General features: G+C 38.1%; 1 protein-coding gene across 4 annotated transcripts in view; it reads right to left on the bottom strand.

Annotated features, from left to right (window-relative positions):
- Window positions 1-19,072, bottom strand: part of UTRN (utrophin) — a 394,109-nt gene that overhangs the window by 80,516 nt on the left and 294,521 nt on the right. For all 4 annotated transcript variants that reach the window (XM_075413727.1, XM_075413726.1, XM_075413728.1 and 1 more), the window contains 4 exons: window positions 17,630-17,759; window positions 6,138-6,406; window positions 3,638-3,784; window positions 2,093-2,171 (listed from right to left, as the gene is read on the bottom strand). In XM_075413727.1, the coding sequence (XP_075269842.1) occupies window positions 2,093-2,171; window positions 3,638-3,784; window positions 6,138-6,406; window positions 17,630-17,759 (625 nt within the window). The remainder of the gene's footprint in view (window positions 1-2,092; window positions 2,172-3,637; window positions 3,785-6,137; window positions 6,407-17,629; window positions 17,760-19,072) is intronic.

The raw sequence follows: 19,072 nt of genomic DNA, 5'->3' as shown, positions 1-19,072 counted from the left end.
TTTAATGACTTTTTTTATTACTTTCCTTCTGAAGTTACTGTCCCTGACTTTCATTTAACAGACTTTATATAAAGTTGTAGGTATTAAGTGCTGTAACTCTGTCTAGCTCAAGCTCTTAAAACAGATTTTTTTTTTTCTTTTTAAGAAGTTTTTGCTGTAGTTTGTGTGGGGAAAGAGGTTGTTTGGTTTTTAACAAATAATTTAAATCAGTAACTGCATACTATTTGGTTTTGCAGGACTGCGGTACTTGGCTATAGCTCTTTGCAGTATCTACCAACAAGCATTCTGGAAACTTTCCTTTCTTGACTTTTGTACATAACATAAACTGAATGTCCCCTTACAGCCTGGCGAAAGTGCCCTAAGCAAGGCTGAGGCATGCTGATAAGGCACCACATAGTCTTTTTAGACATAATTCTATGAATGTTTCATCCAGCAACAAATCCAGTTCACCACTCAGTCTTGTGAATGCAATCATTTGTTGTGGCATGTTGTAAGCCCAATCAAGGAAAAGATCCAGGTCAAGGCAAACAAAACCAGGCAACGTTGCCTGGCAAGCTTCCTTGTTTTACATGTGGACTCTTTCACTGATTTTTTGTTCTTTTTCCTTCCCCATATCAGTCGCCTGAACATTTGTGTTGGTCCAGGTGAGGAGAGCTGAACAGCCTTAACAGTGACACAGGAGTGAACTCAGGAACTTCTCAAACCAGCTAGAGTAGGGGAAACTGCAACTTCTCTATATTGCTTCCTAGTCCGTTTCAATTACACAGACTAGACTGACTACTCTCCCAAACAGTTAATCTGGCATTTTTCAGCAGTGCCAAAGATACCGCTCTGTCTGTATTCTTTTTAGCAAATTATTACATAGGTGTACTGTGTAGGTCAAGGTTACAAGTTTGAGACTGGATGGGCTACAAAACCACTGTGGAAACACTATGCAATACTTCTAATGGGATTTAAAAAAACAAACCAAAAAAACAATCACATACTTTTAAAGTTGTTTGTTTGTTCTGTCAATATGAAAAAAAGGACAAAGTGGCTCCAGGTATTGTTATTTTATGTAACAGCTGTAATATTTTAAATACACTGCATCTTGTTTACCACAAAGTTTACTTAAAAACTAGTTGTCAGTTTAAAACAAGAACACAGTTGTCATGTAACTCAAGAATAAATCAAGATTTATTTATGATTTTAAATTATATATTATTATATTACTGTTTAGCTATACAGTGACTTACAGCACCTGATGATCTATTGGACAGTGCTGCTCATTTTTATGTTCACTTCTCAACTCCTGCAATAATTTTATCTTTATTATTGAAGCCTTCAGTTAAAAACCAGAGAGCTGGTTGGGTTAACAGTTTGTATCATGAGCTCTGATGATGGCAGATAGACTAGAATGTCAGAAAACCAACATGGATCTTGATATCAGAACCTATCTATCTGTAACAAATTAGTCAAATGAGAACAAGGGAGCAAAAGCATCTGCTTTCATCCTCTTAGTATATGGAAGATTGTAGGGTTGCCTCTCTAGAATTTTCACGAAATAGCAAAAGATGTAAGTATGGATCTTAAAATGAAGTAGTGCGGGTTTGCTTTCCCCACCCTTTTATTTGAAGTTTCAGGAATGTATGGCATTAAGCCTTTAACAAAAAAAAAAAAAAAAATCCAGGCAGCTTTTCCTTTGTGTCAGCCCAGCAAGTGTGGAAGCGAAAGCTAACTGAGGAAAGAGGTAGCAGGGGATAAGAAGATGTGGTTATTAACACAGGGGATGAGGAGATGTGGTTATAACACACAGAGATTCTGGAACAGTCAAAGGTCAGACCTTGCAGCAAACAGAGGACAAAGAATAAAACAACCAGGGAGGCAACTATAGCTCAGCAAGATATTAGAGTGATCCTCGAGGGAAGCATGCCAGTGAGAATGTCAGTGGAGTTACGAAGAAGAAACACCCCTACAAAAACAGGGAGGTAGATAACAACATGGAAGAGGAACTTCTTGTTTCTCAAGTCATAGGGAAATCTGGAGTAAAGAGGAGTCAGTGTCTGAGAAAGCCGTCATATCTCACATACATCTATTAATTCAAAGAACTTACTGGAAAGAAAGTGCTGTGATGCAGGCCCAAAATCTCGGTGTGCCTCTTGTAACTGTTTAAGGCGATCCTCTACAGACATCTACACATAAAAATACATACACAAAATTTACTTTGCATTTACTTTGCAACACCAGGGACATGATAATAAACTCTTGTTTACATTATTTTTTAATTAAATAAATTTAAGTTTTCTGTATGTCATAGCACTTATCTGACATACAGCTATTCAAGGCTACTTTTTTCCTTTCTTTTGCTTGATGAAAGTCATGTTCGTATCTTGCAGTGTTCTCGTGCGAGTACGGCAGATCAATAATGAACAACAGTAGTTTCATGGTGACTGTAGCCGACTGCTGAAGTTTCTGACCTACTCCCAACCCTTCCATTGTCTAAATTTTCATAGTCAGCAGGTCTCAATTTCATTGTATTGATCTCACAGCTGCCTTTCCAGCATGGAACCATTTTAGAAGATACCATTTCACTGGCCGATATGACTCTCCCCTGGTTTATTAATTGAAACTGCACTAGCACACCCAGCAGCAGTTTGGCTGCTTAGTTAACTGAATTTGAGATGAGATTGAAAGGAAAAAAAAAAGAAAACAACAACAAAAAAAAGAAAAACAAAACCAAAAAGAAACCCACTACCAAATTACACTAGGAAAGGGAAGGACTGATAAATGTTCATAGTTTTGCCTCTCAAGAGCAACTGATTCAAAATTACTAGCCCAGAAGCTGATGCCCAGGTTTTGAAAATTCAGTCCTACTACCCTCAGCTGCAGAGGTGACAGATCCTCCATCCTTCATCCAATTCTGTCAGACACTTTATATCACCCTTAGAAACCAGGCAAAGAAATAAATAGCAGCTGACTCACCATAAGTAATTCCTACCAAAAAAACCCTGTGAGAAAGTGCAAAATTTGATAAATGAACTTTAACTGATGTAAGAAACTTCATTAAACCATTCTCTGTGAAACTGTGCAAGAGTTTGAACTTTAATCAGGCACATTGATTTACCTTTCTCGGACCATTTAAGTACAATAATCATAACCAAGTAATACGAATCTCTCTCACAGCATACCCTCTTTTGTTGTATAATGCTAAATGTGCTATTGCTCACATCTCGTTATAGCTCTACTAGTACTTAAGTCACTTTAAGTGAAAATCCGTGCAGAAACTGAACCAAAATAAAACAGCTTTTACAGGAGCTAGAAACACAACAGAAATATGTACACCAGTTTTCAGCAGCAATGATTTATGCAGTAAAAATACTGCTATAACAGACACAAAAAGCATACAGCAATAGTTCCCGCTAGTCTCCAGAGACTAATGCAGTCTTCTGAGTGAATAAGTTGCTGAGATGTCTTGAAAGGAAAAGATTTTTGTCAAACCACAGAAGGAAAGACAGCTCCCTTTGTTGCTTTGGTACACTAAAGTCACATCTTAAAGATAGAAATAATGAACAAATGGTGATAATGCATCTTGAAAGAGAACAGAAGAGAGTGACAAGCATCCTTCTTCCCCCGCCACTGTACACATTCAGAAGGATACCTGTAAAAGTTTCCACCGCATATTAAGATCATCCAGTTGACGAGACATCTTTAATGACGGATAAAGGTCAAGTGGAGACAGCTGACTGGACAAATCGTTCACTGTTTTAACTTTCAAGTTGATGGGAGCAATTTCTTCTCTAAAAGCCTAGAAAAGTAAGAAGCACACATTTATGCTTAACGGTCTTCTGAGCAGCACAAAAGGCACTGTAAACTCAACATGGTGCTGACTTGCCCAGGGTGGCAGCTTATCCTAAACAACTACGCAACTCAGAGTTCGACAGCAAAGAAAGCTCATTTACTTCAATATTATTATTAACTCCTTCATATCCATCTTTAAACAGTATGAAATGGACCCAAAATGCCCATATCCAAATTGTACTCCTTAAACAGTTTAAATAAGATTTTTCGTGGTGCCATATGGCTTTAGAGCTTTTCTTTCCAAAAAGAAATACGCAATGCTCTATCAGGAGCTTTAACAGTATACAGCCTGTCAAGTGCTCTTAAGAAAAAAATGTGTTCAGTAACTACAATTTTCCAGTATTAAGCAGCTGACAAAAATTCAATTTAAAAACTATTATTGAATTAGCAAAGCATGAAGGAATGTATCTTCTAAGGAAAGGGAGTACAATCTTTTACCTGATTAGAACTGTAGAGTAAAACTATCACAATGATTAAAAAGAAGAAAAAGGTTTATTGAATCAAACGGAACTAAATACATTATTAAGACAAAATTGATGCACGTTTTAGTTACAGTTCAGAAGATGCATCAAATGTCTTTCTTGCTGTGAGCAGTTAATTGTTCAATCCTATAAATGGCTTGATTAAATATCATGAAACAAGCCAAAAACAAATGGAAAAATATTTTCTTTGGACTTTTCAATTATTTACCTCCCTTCAAAATCTCTCTTATCAGGCCCAGGAACAGAAGGCACCTACTGGCAAGACAGAAGCGTTCGGCTGCTGGACAGGCAGAAGGCCCCTATTACTTCAGCAGATGTTTCAGTTTTTACACAGCAACGAAAATCTAGAAGACTGCTTTACTCTTCCTTACAGAAAAATCCGTCAAGATGTGACAAATCGCTTTTTAACATGAGAACAGAGAGATATTCAGCATCAGCATCTTAGTGCTTGCTTTAGTATCTACATTCAAATGTAAGAGGGGGAGGTGGAAACATATTACTATTCTCAAATCAACAGCAGTCTAGATATAAACCAGCTTCGACTGCCTCTGTTTTAAAGATTTTCGTTCCATTAAACCCGAACATAACAAGAAAATTTGGAGGATGAGTATGCTTACATCGATATATGTGAAATAATGCAGTCCTGTGTTAATTTCCACAGGCCAGCTATACGTAGAGAGAGTATTTGCAGAAAACTTTTTGCAGCCCATGGCCCTTCATTCTTCTAACACCAGCACCTCATGCTGAAGACGTGGATGGTTAGGTACATGTCCCCAAGGTCCTCTAATTTTTTGCCATATTCGTTCTTGAGCTCAAAAACTGAAAAATTGTGTTTGTGAAACAGAAGCTTGGTGCTAACTGCTAAATTTGCCTGAAACAGCAATTTCCCCTACCTACATGTGCATACCTACATGTTCTCCCTGATATTCAGCCACTCCTCCAAGCACTGTGCTGATTCCAGTAAGCTTTCCTGGACAATGTTCATTACCAGAAGGTATTCCTTCTTTGGGGAGCTCTGCATTACTGGATCCCTACCCAACCGATGCAGCTAAGCAGGGGATGACTCCTACCCATCATGAGCAGCCACGTCTTGGGGTGCTGAGCCCTGCGTGGGTGGCCTGGAACCCTGGCTGCAAGAACTGGTATGCCCATGAGAACATTATGCAGTAATATGTGTTCACTTTGAAATAATCCTGAAGAGAAGCCAGGCTGAAGTAAAAGCAAATACAAATCTTCACTCATACAAGCTAAAATAGACAATAAACATGTGACATTTGTGAAAGGTAAGGAAGAGAAATGGAAACTACACATATACTTCTGTATGACTGAAAGAGCTCTAAATGTTTATTCTAAGAAGAAATCTATACGTGATGGCCAAACAGATCTGACAGCTCACCACAACAAAAAGGAGGGGAGTCTACTGACAACCGCTGGGATGATAACTGACTCAGCCCACTCATACTCCAGTGCCCAGGCAAAGCTCCAAACCAACCCATGGCCTAACTATGGATTAGACGGTGTTTCTAGGAGGAAAACATTTAAATCCCAGAACACTTTTTTTCATTTAATTAATGATATATTCCTTAGACATTAGTAGCTTGCTGATCACATGTGCTTGTGCAATCACATTTGACACAGAGAATATGGCACTGTAGAGGACTTTGTTTGAGACCTCAGATCTAGTCTTTAAGAGCACTTTAAACTGTACATAAGAATTTAAGTGTACAGTGTGTACATATTCAACGTGACTAGAGGTAGAAGAATGAAGAGGTCTCACTCTCACACAGGCTAAATATTTCCCAGGGGTTCCACACTTACTGTAGTTTTCTCAATGTGATCTGGTAAAGAATCTATGAGCAAGTCTCCCACAGGTTTCCAGGCATTCCTCACGTTTTCAGCCTCCTTCAAGTCAGCATCGAGGTCATCCATGGCACACTGCAAATCTTTCAGTTTTTCTAACGCTTTGTCCACTTGCTTCTGCCAGATACTGACACTGGCATTTAGGTTCTCCCATTTCTCTTTTACCTCTAATGACTGCTTACGCATAGCTTTGGCAATCTTCATGGCTTTCTCCTCAGGGGTCAACTCTACAGAAGGAAAGAAAAGTTACACTGCTTATTTTTTCTCTTATTCATCTCTAATTAAACAGACAGCGCTCCTGAGGCACACACTCAAGACAGTAAGTCCAGAGTCAACTGGTAATTTATTTCAGCGGGTACAAGGCAGAAGAAAGTCTACCTTGCCATAAGTGAAATAAACCTTTATCACTCCTGCTGACAAGATGAATCTTGATCAGAAGGCAGGAAACTGTTCCTGACTTCCATGTATTACAATATCCGTAAAGCAAAGGCAGCTTACTCCTGATTTGTTACTTTTGGAGGCACAGGGGAAGGAAATAAAACATCATTCTTCCCTACTGGAAACTGCAACAGGGAAGCAGGGAGTCATTTATGTAGAAAGAACAAGAACGGTGCTTTGTTCCTGGATCACCTATCACCACCTCTCACCCTACACCCAGTATGTCTTTTCTCTTACTATTCGCTAGCAAAACCCAAGGTGTACTAAGTACCATGTGGTGAGCGGTTCTGCAGCTCTACATCCATCTTTCTGTGCTAACACCAAAGTCCTAAAAGGCTGTTTTAAATAGGTTTTGAGGATCTAAAAATGTTCAGTGAACCTGTTGACTGAAAAAGGACCAAGATTATGGTGAACTATTTCTCACAAATTTCAGGCTTACATGTCTAAATCCCACACAAAGCAGCAACCATAGAAATTCCATTCATGCTGGCAAAGACCAGCTATCACTAAACAAGCAAAGCCAAAGTGAGCGCACACACAACCTTGGGACGTACCCACAGGAGATGATACTGATTATTTCAGTAAACTGCTTATATTTAAAACCCCAGTCTCTAGTAAGTCTGCAAGACATTGGAGAGAACTCCACGCCATAGACATGCCTCAACCCTCTTTGACAACAAGAACTGAGACAGCTGGTGGCTGATCTCTTCCCCACAATAGATGGCTTCTGCACACTAGTCAGGTAGTCTATCAGTAAGAGGACATGCTGCCTTCCTGGGTCTTCTATTTGAGACTGAGCAAGACCCAGACAGACAGCTAAAAAGAAAACCCTAAGACATCCCCAGCAGGTCCCGCTGTCTACTGCTCGGGGGGCCTTGCTGGAAAAAGTCACGGGTGGCTTCCTTCGCTACAGAAGAGTTGCTTCAGTAATGACAAAGCCAGTCTCAGAGGATTCCCATTCTATACAACAACCTTGCAGTTTCTGCAGGCAGAGAAGCAAGCAGAGGAAACGATATAATGCAGCAACCAGAGAACAAAAGAAGGTAGAGAGATGTGGCATACACCAAAATTAGGCCAAGTGGCCTCCTATTCACCCCTATACAAAACCCTTGGAAAAGGTATATCACAGAATTCTTGTGATTAAACTCAAGTGTTGTCTATGAATACATTATACACAATCATGCAAAGATGAAAGCATAATTTTTGTCAGAAGTCAAGAGAGACATAGAATCTTGCCTTTAGTGATACACTGTCTTTAAAATCATTACAACTGACTAAGCTTGGAGTTGCTAACCTGGGGGAGGAGGGTGAGGGGAACATACAAAAAATGAGAGGAGGAAGCTTTTTGCTTTTTGAAGGCTAGATGAATGTCAAAGTAAATGCACTGTTATGGTTGCAAAAGTTCTTTTACTATGCTCATGGTGATGCAGCTATTGTTCCATAGCACCCAACACAAGAAAACACACTGCAAATAATTAATATAAAGTACATCATTAAAATACATTCAATTTGTTGCTGAGAAGGGCAGGCACATTTTTCCCAAGTGTAAAAGTAACAGGGAGTTGTTTGAATGAAAACCAGAGTTTCTGCCCACCAATTCCACATATTCATTTATTATTTTTTTAAAGTTTTTTTCAAATTTTGTTAGCCCATATTAGTCTTGATACATGCTAGACTACAAATGTTAGAAGAGTATGTATGGGTGAGAGGACGTTGCCAAATGGCCAGGTGTTGCCCAAAAGCACAAGGCAACTTGTTAAGAACTGGTTACATAGGAGAAAAACGTACCATCAACGGTAACCAAAGGAGAATGGGACGCAAGGACAATCAACAAGAGCCAACATCACCAAAGGAAGGGAGACATATACCTAGGTATTTGCTCTTTTAAAAACCAGACAGCCATTTGAAGAAAGAGTGGAGCTGAGAGGGACGAAATAAATTTTGAGCTTACCAATATGTTTCAGTGACTTGCTGAGTGTCATAAGCTATCACACAAGAGCACTGCTCATGTGCACTCTGCCTACAAAGGCAGAGGCTAGCCAGGTTTAGGGATACTATGATGGCAAGAGAATATTTGAGAAGAGGAATTTGGGGAGGAATAGTTGTGACAAAAACCTGCAACATTTAACTAGATGCAAAGGGATATAAATTTTGTGTGTAGCTCTGGGATACTGAGACATAGCAATAACCCACAATTTGCAATATTGACAGACCAGAATAATGATGAAGACCAAAGATAGGCTATGATAGATTGTACCCTGTCTCTGAAATTGCAGAAATTCACAGTAGAATAAAATCCATCATAGGACACCACTGTTCTGGGATGACCTCTACCCCAAGATCTGCAAGACTTTAGAAAAAAGAAAAGAAATAAAGCTTAATTTCTAAGCAAAAAACCCTTTCAGATAAAACCTGCTGTTTTAAACAAGACGCAACAGTGACAAATTGCTTACATATCAAACAAGGTGTTACTGGAAGTAATTTTGGAATTATTCACCATTAAGAATAATAATACACCATTGATGAATGAACGAGAATTCACCACAGTCCAATGAGAAAGGGACTGTGAACAATCTAGAAGCTAAGCTAAACTGCAGCATGCAGGAAAGTTGCACCTACTAGCAGAGTTCAGTATCACAGGATAACTCATTGGTTGAGGTATCCCACGATATCCTATGTTACAACTATAGGTTGAGGACATCCAGGCCTTAGGATTAAAAGCTGCAGGATTTTAAACGAGGGTTAAGGGAGCACCTAGAGTTGGAATATTTTACACAAGGAAAGAGAATACTGAGCTTCGTTGAAAGGGGACAGAAAATTGCAGACCCACTGGAGAAGCCTACTTTGTTGGCATATTGGACACGTGAACATAGGGGACATTATACCCAGAAACTGGACTAAATAGAAGCTACATATATGCAAAGCTGCAGTCTGCCATTTTTATCCAACATCTTAAGCCAAAACCTACCAATATGGCATAAAAGACCAGAAAGTTGGAAAGGCTTAACCTAAACTAGATTAATAGCAGGTCATTTAAAATGATCAGTAACTTGACAAGGAACATGCTGAAAGCTTTAGGAAGAGCTGAAAATCTTGCAAAACTTCCCGGTTGTCCATAAAGGTACTGACACGACAGATTCAATGAGTGCTTCTCGCTCCAGCAGAAGCAATAAGGAAAAAAGTGGCTGTAGCAATAAACGGGAATAGAAGAAAGGAACAACAGCCTGACTTTGTCTGGCCAGCTAAAACAAGGCAGCTTTACTCGTGACAGAGTAGTCACATATTTTGGGAGAGAAAAAAATTGCAAATTGACTGGGGTGATACAAGTATCCCAACAGAACTGAAAACCCAAACATCTTTTAAGACCATTTGCCAAATCAACGTAATCGCACAAGGGTATCTGCCATATATTTGGTTTGAAAAATACTAAGTCACTGCAAGACTGCTTTATTTTACAAAAGCCTTGAAAGTGCTTGTAAACTTGCCCTAACAGGATATTTACTAGGGAAATAAAGCAAAACTCACATTTTTGTGAACTATAAACCCATTCAGTTTCTATTCATTTACGAGAGAAATACATCTTATATAACTTCATGCTTTCCATCATGAAAACACAACTTATTCATGACCAACACGTTACTTTATTTCAGGTAGATAACATTCTCCAAGATACTGGTTGCATAGCATAGATTTGTAACCCTTATAAAAAAACATCTTAACAGCGAGAACTTTCTTCTATGAATTTGGAATTCATTTTACCACTCTTCTTACACACTGGAAGACATAGCTCCTTTTTGCTGTGAAAAAATGTTACACAGTGGTTGTTGCTTTTTCTGCCCCCACTTAATATAAAGTCTTCTTAATGATCAGCTTTTTTTTTTTCTCTCTCTCCTTTTACTTTTTTAATGGTACTTACTACGTTATGTCCACTTCAGCAGCTGCTCAGAAAGCAAGCAAGGCCTATATTCACTGGACCATCTGTTTGCCAGAGAGGAAAGATACTAACTGACCTTGCAGTCAGGGAGAAGGAGGAGAAAAAATATCTGCTTCTGTAGCAGAAAAAACTTGATTTTAATAAGCATTTTTTGTCACAAACAAAGCAGTGAAAGCACCAACAGCTTTTCTGTGTCTATAGCAGAGACAGTGTGCTATGGAAGGAAAACTTTCAAGCCTGAACTTCACAATATATAGCTTCCTTATGTGCTTGCGTATGTGGAGAATACTTACCCAGGAAAGTTATCAGTGAAGAAAATACTTCTTGCTTAAGAATTTATTTTAGATCTCAAACTATTCCTGGCTCTATCAGTTTTGATTCTAAGCAACTTTGCTTGATCCTCATTATGGGAACTTGAACTAGTGATCCCTTTCCATCTTGCCAAAATTACATTCATTTCCCTTCACTTTTGCTATATTCTCATTAAAATCTACTAGAACTGGAGCTGACTTCATGACCCATTATGTTAAATGTTGTCTCTTCCTTGGTTTAATCAATCTTTACAGCAAAATACAATGGGTGACACAGTACTAATCATTATGAACACTCTGAGAGCATTTGAACAGACACAACGACACATTGTCAAATTCCTAAGCAGAAGAAGCAAAAGCAGTGCTATCATTGCTTAGTTCTTATGGGATGGGAACAGGAACTTTAAAGAATAAGCAGCAACTGTTTAATGTGGAAACACAGCAATTACTCAGACTCCAAGCACCCAACCATGCAAGCATAATCCAGTATATCATCATTGTCTCCTATTCAAATATCTATTGCATATGTACTTAAAAGAAAGAAAAAGCACAGTCATTTTCATCTTACCCCATTTAGGTTTTATTCTATCAGAACTGGAAGTTCTTCAAATCAAAGAAATATAATTAAATCAAGAGTGAATGAAGAAAGTCTCTACAGTATAAAAGACAGATTACATTTGGTCTGCAGAAGACAGAATTGTGAGAGAAAACGAAAGCTGTTTATCTCATATACGATGAATACTTCTGGAAAGGGCTCCAGATAAAGACAAATGAGAAAAATGCTAGCAAATATACATATCTTTCAATAACAGTTGTTGATATTTCCCAGTGGGTGCTGGTGGGAAAGACACAGAAGGACGAAATAAAGAGAAAATAGCTTCTAGTTAAAAGAGATAATTAAGTCGTCCCATAGAATCTATCTCCAGAAAACTAAAGAATATTACAGCAGTCCTGAGAACCAAGTATTCAACCAGCACAACCAGTGTAATTTGTCAATATAATCAAAACACATACAATACTTTTCACTAAAAACAAGCCACCATTTTACCATAAATGGTGTGATCCAAAGCAAGATCGCAAGAGTTTTGCACAGTGGAAGACCAAGTTTGCGTTTCTCCAGGAACATAAACCTGATGTGAATTCAGTTTTTGTCTGCTCTTGCCACAAAATCAGAAAAATCCAAAAATAACAGTACTGTTGTAACATCACCAAGCTGCTTTGTCTTCTTCCAGTTCCTGTTAAATGGAGAGAAGGCTATCACCCCTGTATCCCAATTACTCTAGGTAGGCAAGGAATTAATCCCATGTTTCTTTCCAAAGCACTGAGACTGCAGATTGTAACAGGGCTTTTACTTCTTCCAAAGATCAATAAAGATTTTTTTCTGGCACAGCACATATGGCAGGTAGCTCCTCAGCAAGGCTGCAGGAGACAGATATACATCTCCTAACAGCATTTCAAAACAAAACCAAGGCATCTATTTTATTCCAAAACAATACAAAAACAGAAAATAAAGACAAGTCAGGCAGCACAAAAGATAGGGCTCCCTGACTTGCTGGCATCCTATAACAACACAGGACTTTAAAACATCTATGTTACGAACTTTCTTTAACCCTCTGAGCAAGTTTGCTAAGCCTATTTTATCCTCTATGCACTTTTTGTTTAATATTCTGCAATTTCCAATTTGCTTTCTTCAGGCTCAATGTTTTTGAGCTATGTTTGCTCTAGAGTGTAAGAAAGGAGTTTTCTTTCTAACAAAGTTTTAACCTTTAACATCCATCAGTCATCTGCATTTCTAGTAGCATAGCTGAGAATTCTCTTACAGACAAAGTTTTACTGGTTTCTGGAATCTTTAAAACAAGGCAACAGTTCAACTTTAAGAACATGGTTTCCACCTGGAAACCATCCTGTTTCAGCTAAAACCAGGCCATAACATAGCATACGGGTCAAGAGTAAATATAACTCTGCTTATATCCCGGACATCTTCATGGTTAAAAAAAACAGTAATAAAAACCACTATAGCCTCAGGCCAGCCTGTTTCCAACACTCAGCTGTTAAAATTCAGGCTTGAAACTCCTATAAGTTTGCACTCCACACCAGCCAGCAAACAGAAATAACTTCCTTGAACTTTACTAACATAATTCTAAGCAGGCAACATGTAGACTCTACAGGAAGAAATTCAAAGCTTTACCCAGCTAGACTAAGCTTGTAGGGTGACTAAGAAATCTGTCTGAAAAGGAGAGTGATGCTTATCTTGAAATTCTCTCATGGGTAACTGCATATTTCTCTACTCTTATGACGAAACTCTCAAAAGTCACAAGTGAATGAACGTCAATTTTCAAAATAGTGTAAGCAGCTTCGGGGCGCAATTCCACTGAACTCCAGTGGGCCACAGCCTCCTAATTCTCCTAAACACTTCTAATTTTCACACACAGACTTCATATTCAGCCCAGCTGCATAGCCAAGAACAAAAAGCTATTCCAGTGGTGTGTGATAGCTAGTGGACAGGCACAAGTGGTTGGCAATAGAAATGCTGCCTGCTATGTACTTTAGAAAACAGTAAATTGCCTATTTCCAGTGAGATATTCTTTGCTAAGAGGAAAAATTATGGCAAAGAGTTTATCTGAATGGGTTCAGTGGTAGGAAGCAAAGAAATCTGACTTCTATTTATGTGTGAAACAGGTGCATATGTAGTGTGCCTACAAGTTTAAATAAAGTACATGCATGTAATTCGCTGATATCTATTAATGTATTTCTCTTATAACATAGATGTGATGTATGCCGTTTTCTACACTTTCAATTAAGAGGAGATAGCAGATAGTCAATACTTAATTTTAAAGTATGTGTTTATCACAACAACCTTTGCTACCAAATAACAGCTTTCAAAGCTAGGAATCTGCCATATGAAAACTAGAAGCTACTGAAGTACTTCAACAGTACTGCAGACTCCTGGAAACATTCACTATTGCAGGGAGAATCAGCGTAGTGGCCTGCGGTAATCTGCAAGGATGTTAGTTTATGTTACCTTCTACAAAAATTATCTCCACTCCCTCACTGTATCAGTGGAATTTTAAGGACAGAATTTCAGCAAAGCCGTATCACTGGTTCATAGAACCCTGAGGACAGAAGATAGTATTTCTGCTTTCCTTTGTCTTTCCCATGGCCTTATGAACAGTACGGGGATCTAAGAAGCCAAATGTCACTTTGCCATAGAGAATTATAATCAACATTTTTAGATCTAAGTTTTCTCCCATACCATGGACAAGTGACAACAAAGCTAAAAATGTGAGCATTTCCAATTTCCTAATCCTGTCCATTTATAAAATACAGCAGCTGACCTGCTGGTTTAATAAGCAGCTCCACTCAGATGCTTAAGGAGCTCAAAGGCAAGAAGTATGTGAAGCTTGCTTTTTCGTGATGAGGCCTCCCTATGGGAAAGTGGCAAAACAATATCAGAAGACAAGACAGATGGGAGAAAAAATTAACTTAGAATGAAGTTTCCTGGAAGTGTGTTTGAGCATGCCAGTTACTACATGGTACAGTAGAAGACCAACACAGAAAGCATAAGGCTCACACAGTAAAGACAACACCAAGGCTTGCTCATAACTGGATTTTACATTGTTGTGTTATATTTGAAATTAACAAGTACATTATATACAATAAGAGGTATCATAAAGCATCCTATAACAAATATGCTCTTTGGGTGGAATGATGAATGTAAGTATGCATAGGTCCTTAAAATAGGTCTTGCTCAGTCAAGTTGAAAACTGATTCTTATCTGTTTTGTCCTAAATCTCGTTCATTCTTTGTCCTTGCAACAATACCTTCCCCAGCATGAAAAGATTGGGGGGGGGGGGTGTTCCAATTAAAGTGATTATGATTTTTTTTTTTAAAGTTTTTGCTATTTGTATTATAGAAGCAGCCAAAAACATGTTCCATTCATGACTGCACAGTGCTCATCAATATTTTTTTAAAGACAGACCGTCAGCTTACAATCCAAAACCATACTCCTTCCCCTTTAGCAACACGAAGTGGACTTCAGTGAACGAGTTAACCCTAACCTACTGCAGAGAATACCAGTGATCAAGAAGCTGACAGAAAATAAAAAAATAAACAATTAAAAAGCAAACATAAACCCACACTCACAAGCCTTCACTGAAAATGGTTAATCAGAAGAAAAACTGCATGTGTCTGGATGTCTTCAAATCCACAGCCGCAGCTTTCTGGAGATAGATGGCATTACTTGTCAGAAAAAATTTACTGGACTCAGTCCTGGGTGAAATTCAACAGCTTATGATATATAAGAGATCAGAGCAGATGATTCAAAGATGCCTTTTGGCCTGAAAGTCAATTAATCTACAGAAAGTGCCCACTGCTGGCAGTGGGGGCTGCACAGGGGCCTCTGTGAAGAGAGGTCGAGGCTGCCCTGTGCTGGGGACAGCTCGTTCCAGAAAACCCAGCACAGGGCAGAGCCGAGGCCTGAGGCCATGCTGGGGGCACCTCAGGGACAGCGTATTTACGAAAACACCAGAGAGGGAGGAGGAGGGAACAAAAAGGAGAAACAGCAGAGGGAACACCAAGGTCAGAAGAGGAGGAGGAGCTCCATGGTGGGGCAGATATCCCTCATGGAAAGACCATGCTGGGGCAGAGGAAAGATGTGAGAAGAAAGGAGCAGTGGACTGAAACTGCTAGGCTAATCTTCCCACCCTCTCACACCACTTGCCTTGTTGAGGAGGCGGAGTGTGACCTGCAGTCATAACCAGGGGGAAAGGAGACAGGAATGAAGGAGCTGAGCTGAGCTCAAGACAGGGGGCGAGATGAGCTGTGGTTTTACTGTTTGTCTTTTTGTTTCCCCACTACTGAATCAGTAATTGAATATTTATTTTAAATGACAATAGTTTATTTTCCCCAAGCTAAATGTGTTTGGCCCATAGCAGTAGTTTGTAAGGGATCTGCATCTGTCCCAGTCTTGACCCATGAGTTTTCTCACTCCTGTTCTTCCTGTCTTCTGCCTCCATCCCACTGAGAAGAAGGAAGTGAGCGAGCGGATGGGTGGGAGTTCAGCTGGTAGCCAAGACTAACCCACCATGTGCTCAAAAAAAAGAAAAGGCGTATGGAACTACAGAGTGTGAAGAAGCAAAAGGAAAGTAAGTTCAGTGCACATCTATGAAGCTTCCAGTCTAAGCATATTTGATCAGTTTTCAAATGTGATGACTAGACAACAGACACTCATATATCACTTGCAGACCATCTGCCTGGCTATTATTTGTTATGCAGTTTACCATGGTCATCAGATTTCCCTGTTACTCTGTTATCACTGCCATATGTACAGCACCATACGATAATAAGAATAATAGATTGCATAAAAATAATTTATGATGCAGCTTATCATCTGAAATTTGCTCTTGCACTTTCAGTCAATGCTAAATCACTGATATCAACCCTGCTAGAAAATGAACATTGTACACTGGTGACAGTTTATGCATTGGCATCATTTGTGCTGGATGGTTCTATCGCTTTTGAGAGTAGAGTCTGTGACTTCAACTTTTGGGTGAAAGAATAAGCAAATATAAAGAGAGTATTCCTTATTTTTCAACTGCAAGCTTGCTTGTGATTTAGATCGACTAAAACATTACAGATGCAATATATCAAATAAGTTTGAGAGTAAAGACAAACAGAATGTTTTCAGAAGTCAAGCGTTCAAAAAAGGAAGCAGTGAGATACACGACAGCAGTTAAGGTACCAGAACTAATCACATGGAAAACTGGTTCATTGGCTTTAACCACCAGCTATTCAAACTTTATCACTAAATTGAATTAGGGGATGGGAAACCACATAAAAATTTGCACAGGAATAACACAAAGTATGGATTCAGGAAAGATTATTTGCTTCCACTGAATAAACTTGAAATGTTTGTTATGGAGATGTATAGGAAGACATATGGGAAGAAAAAACTAACTCCTGATACAAGTGGCTATACTGTAATTTTTTAAATTACACGGAACCGTAAATTATTCACATCTTACAGCAACTGATGTTTCCATAAAAGCAGACTACTACCTTTTCCAGGAACAATTTTTATGTAATTAAAAGTAAGATTTCATAATGTTGTAGCTTATATCAGAAACATAATTCTAGGACTTAATTACATGGATACTTGGTATATTTTTCTATTTTGCTGTTATGGGGGGTGGGGTGGAGGAAAATTATTACCTCCTTGTTGGTCTCTGATGTAGACAAATATCTCAACAAATACTATGCAAATATCCTTTCTAGGACAGCTGTGGTTTATTCCTTAGTGATAATTCATCTAACATTCAAATCTTTAAGATTCTGTAATGACTGCATTCCTAAAGCTGATTCCTTTTACTCTGATGAGATGCACCACCAAATACATTTATTCCTATTTGTGGAGTAAAACTTTGCAGTAATGACATATAGACATTTGTACGTGTATCCTTGAATTACTATTCTGACTACATTTAAGGTGCATATGTTACCATGTTAAGAAAAAAGAACTGGTGACTTCAGTGTTTTGAATAAAAAATTGGATAAGGAAATAGATGTTTTTATTTCTTGCATTGAAACATGAGTACTTAGAAAACAGAGTAGTAATACTTTAAGGTTAAATCATTGCAATAAAAGCAATTAGGATGTGGTTTGAAAATTCTGAAGTCTAATCAAGTAATTGGGATATAAAATACGTACTAGAGACATGTAAGTCCTTTTTATTTCCTTTTAACCATTCCTGGAAGAGAGTATTTTCTGACCTGTTTTTGAATGCAAGCTCCTTCTTGGTTCCTCAGGCCCCTCAATTGGTTGGTCAGCAAGGAAAACTCGTGCCTGGTCCACAGCATTGAGAATGGTTTGCTCTTTATCCTTCAGTTCACGCCTCAGTGCCTTTTGGGAAAGGAAAGAAGAAAGCCATTTGCAACTTGATCTTGTGAACAACAGATACTACACCATTTTCTCTGTTTTCACCTCTCTGACCAGACCTGTCTAATGAGTGAGTAATAGCCAACATGTCATTGAGGCTGCAAGACAAAATGTAAATTTCACAAAACAGAAATGGCAAAAAATTAATTAAGGCCAGAAGAATAATCTTTATAGAATTGACTTGACAAGAAAGATGATGATGTTTTAAAAAGACTTAACAGAAACTGAAACTACCACATTAAACTTCTAAAAAAAGTAAAATCAAATATTTTATTGCTATTAAAAGGAATGCCAATATACAGTAGATTACTACAACAGATTTTTTTTTTTTTTTTTAGTAACTGGAATAACAGAAAATTGCATCTACTGAAACTTCAAAAGATAATTTCACAACTGCTAAAAAGAATTGCAAAAGTACTTTACATTCCTTAGAAAATGCTACCTCTTATTTGTATCTATTTATTAATATTTTTAAAACTTAGAAGATATGCAACCAGAACTTTTATGATGAGAACACATTCTGAAAAAACATTCTTCAAATTAACCAAAAATATTTTGAGCCTTATTATGCAGAAACAACTGAGGCTTATATACAGAAAAAATGAAGTCAATTTTTCTTTAGGATGTTTTCATGTTAATGGAAATGAATTTCAGGATATTTTGTTCTCCAGCAATTATGACTTTTTTTATAGGGTTACGTGAAACCACCCTTTTTTTAAAAAAAGCCTTTTTAAGTAGTCAGCAGTAATGTTTCTTATAAAGCATTTACTTCCATTCAATTTTTTAAGTATAAATCTGTCCCACCTAGAAGGAAACTGCTTTGCATGTTTTATTTGTATTACTTTCTACCAATAGACACACAAAAGAAGATATTTTAAATTTTATTCAACTGCTATGCTTAATTTTTCCAATATGTGTTTTAGCTCTAATAAGAAAATCAATGCTTATTTTGCCAACAGAATCTGCTCAGGCCCAATTCCAGCACAAGAAAAGCAATTAGTCAGTGTTCACAACATTACATAACAAATCGAGTGCTTTCCACTACAGAAAATTGTGAAAAACTCAAATGCTACCTCATCCTTCTCATCAGTAAGTCTCTTGATGTCACAAACAGAAAAAACACCTACCTGTTGATCTTAGTGTAGCAGGAGGCAAGATGTTATTTCCCCCCCACTTTATTCCTTTATCCTCCTCATCTTCCCAAATCCTTCCATTTCTTCGCACTCTAATTCTGCTCCAAATCAAATAAAAAACCCCAAACCCAACAAAAACTAATC

The sequence above is a fragment of the Opisthocomus hoazin genome, chromosome 2 (genome assembly GCF_030867145.1).
Source record: "Opisthocomus hoazin isolate bOpiHoa1 chromosome 2, bOpiHoa1.hap1, whole genome shotgun sequence".
In the NCBI taxonomy this organism is placed as follows: Eukaryota; Metazoa; Chordata; class Aves; order Opisthocomiformes; family Opisthocomidae; genus Opisthocomus; species Opisthocomus hoazin.
The sequence above is the reverse complement of the archived record's forward strand: the minus strand, read 5'-3'. Positions and strand labels throughout refer to the sequence as shown.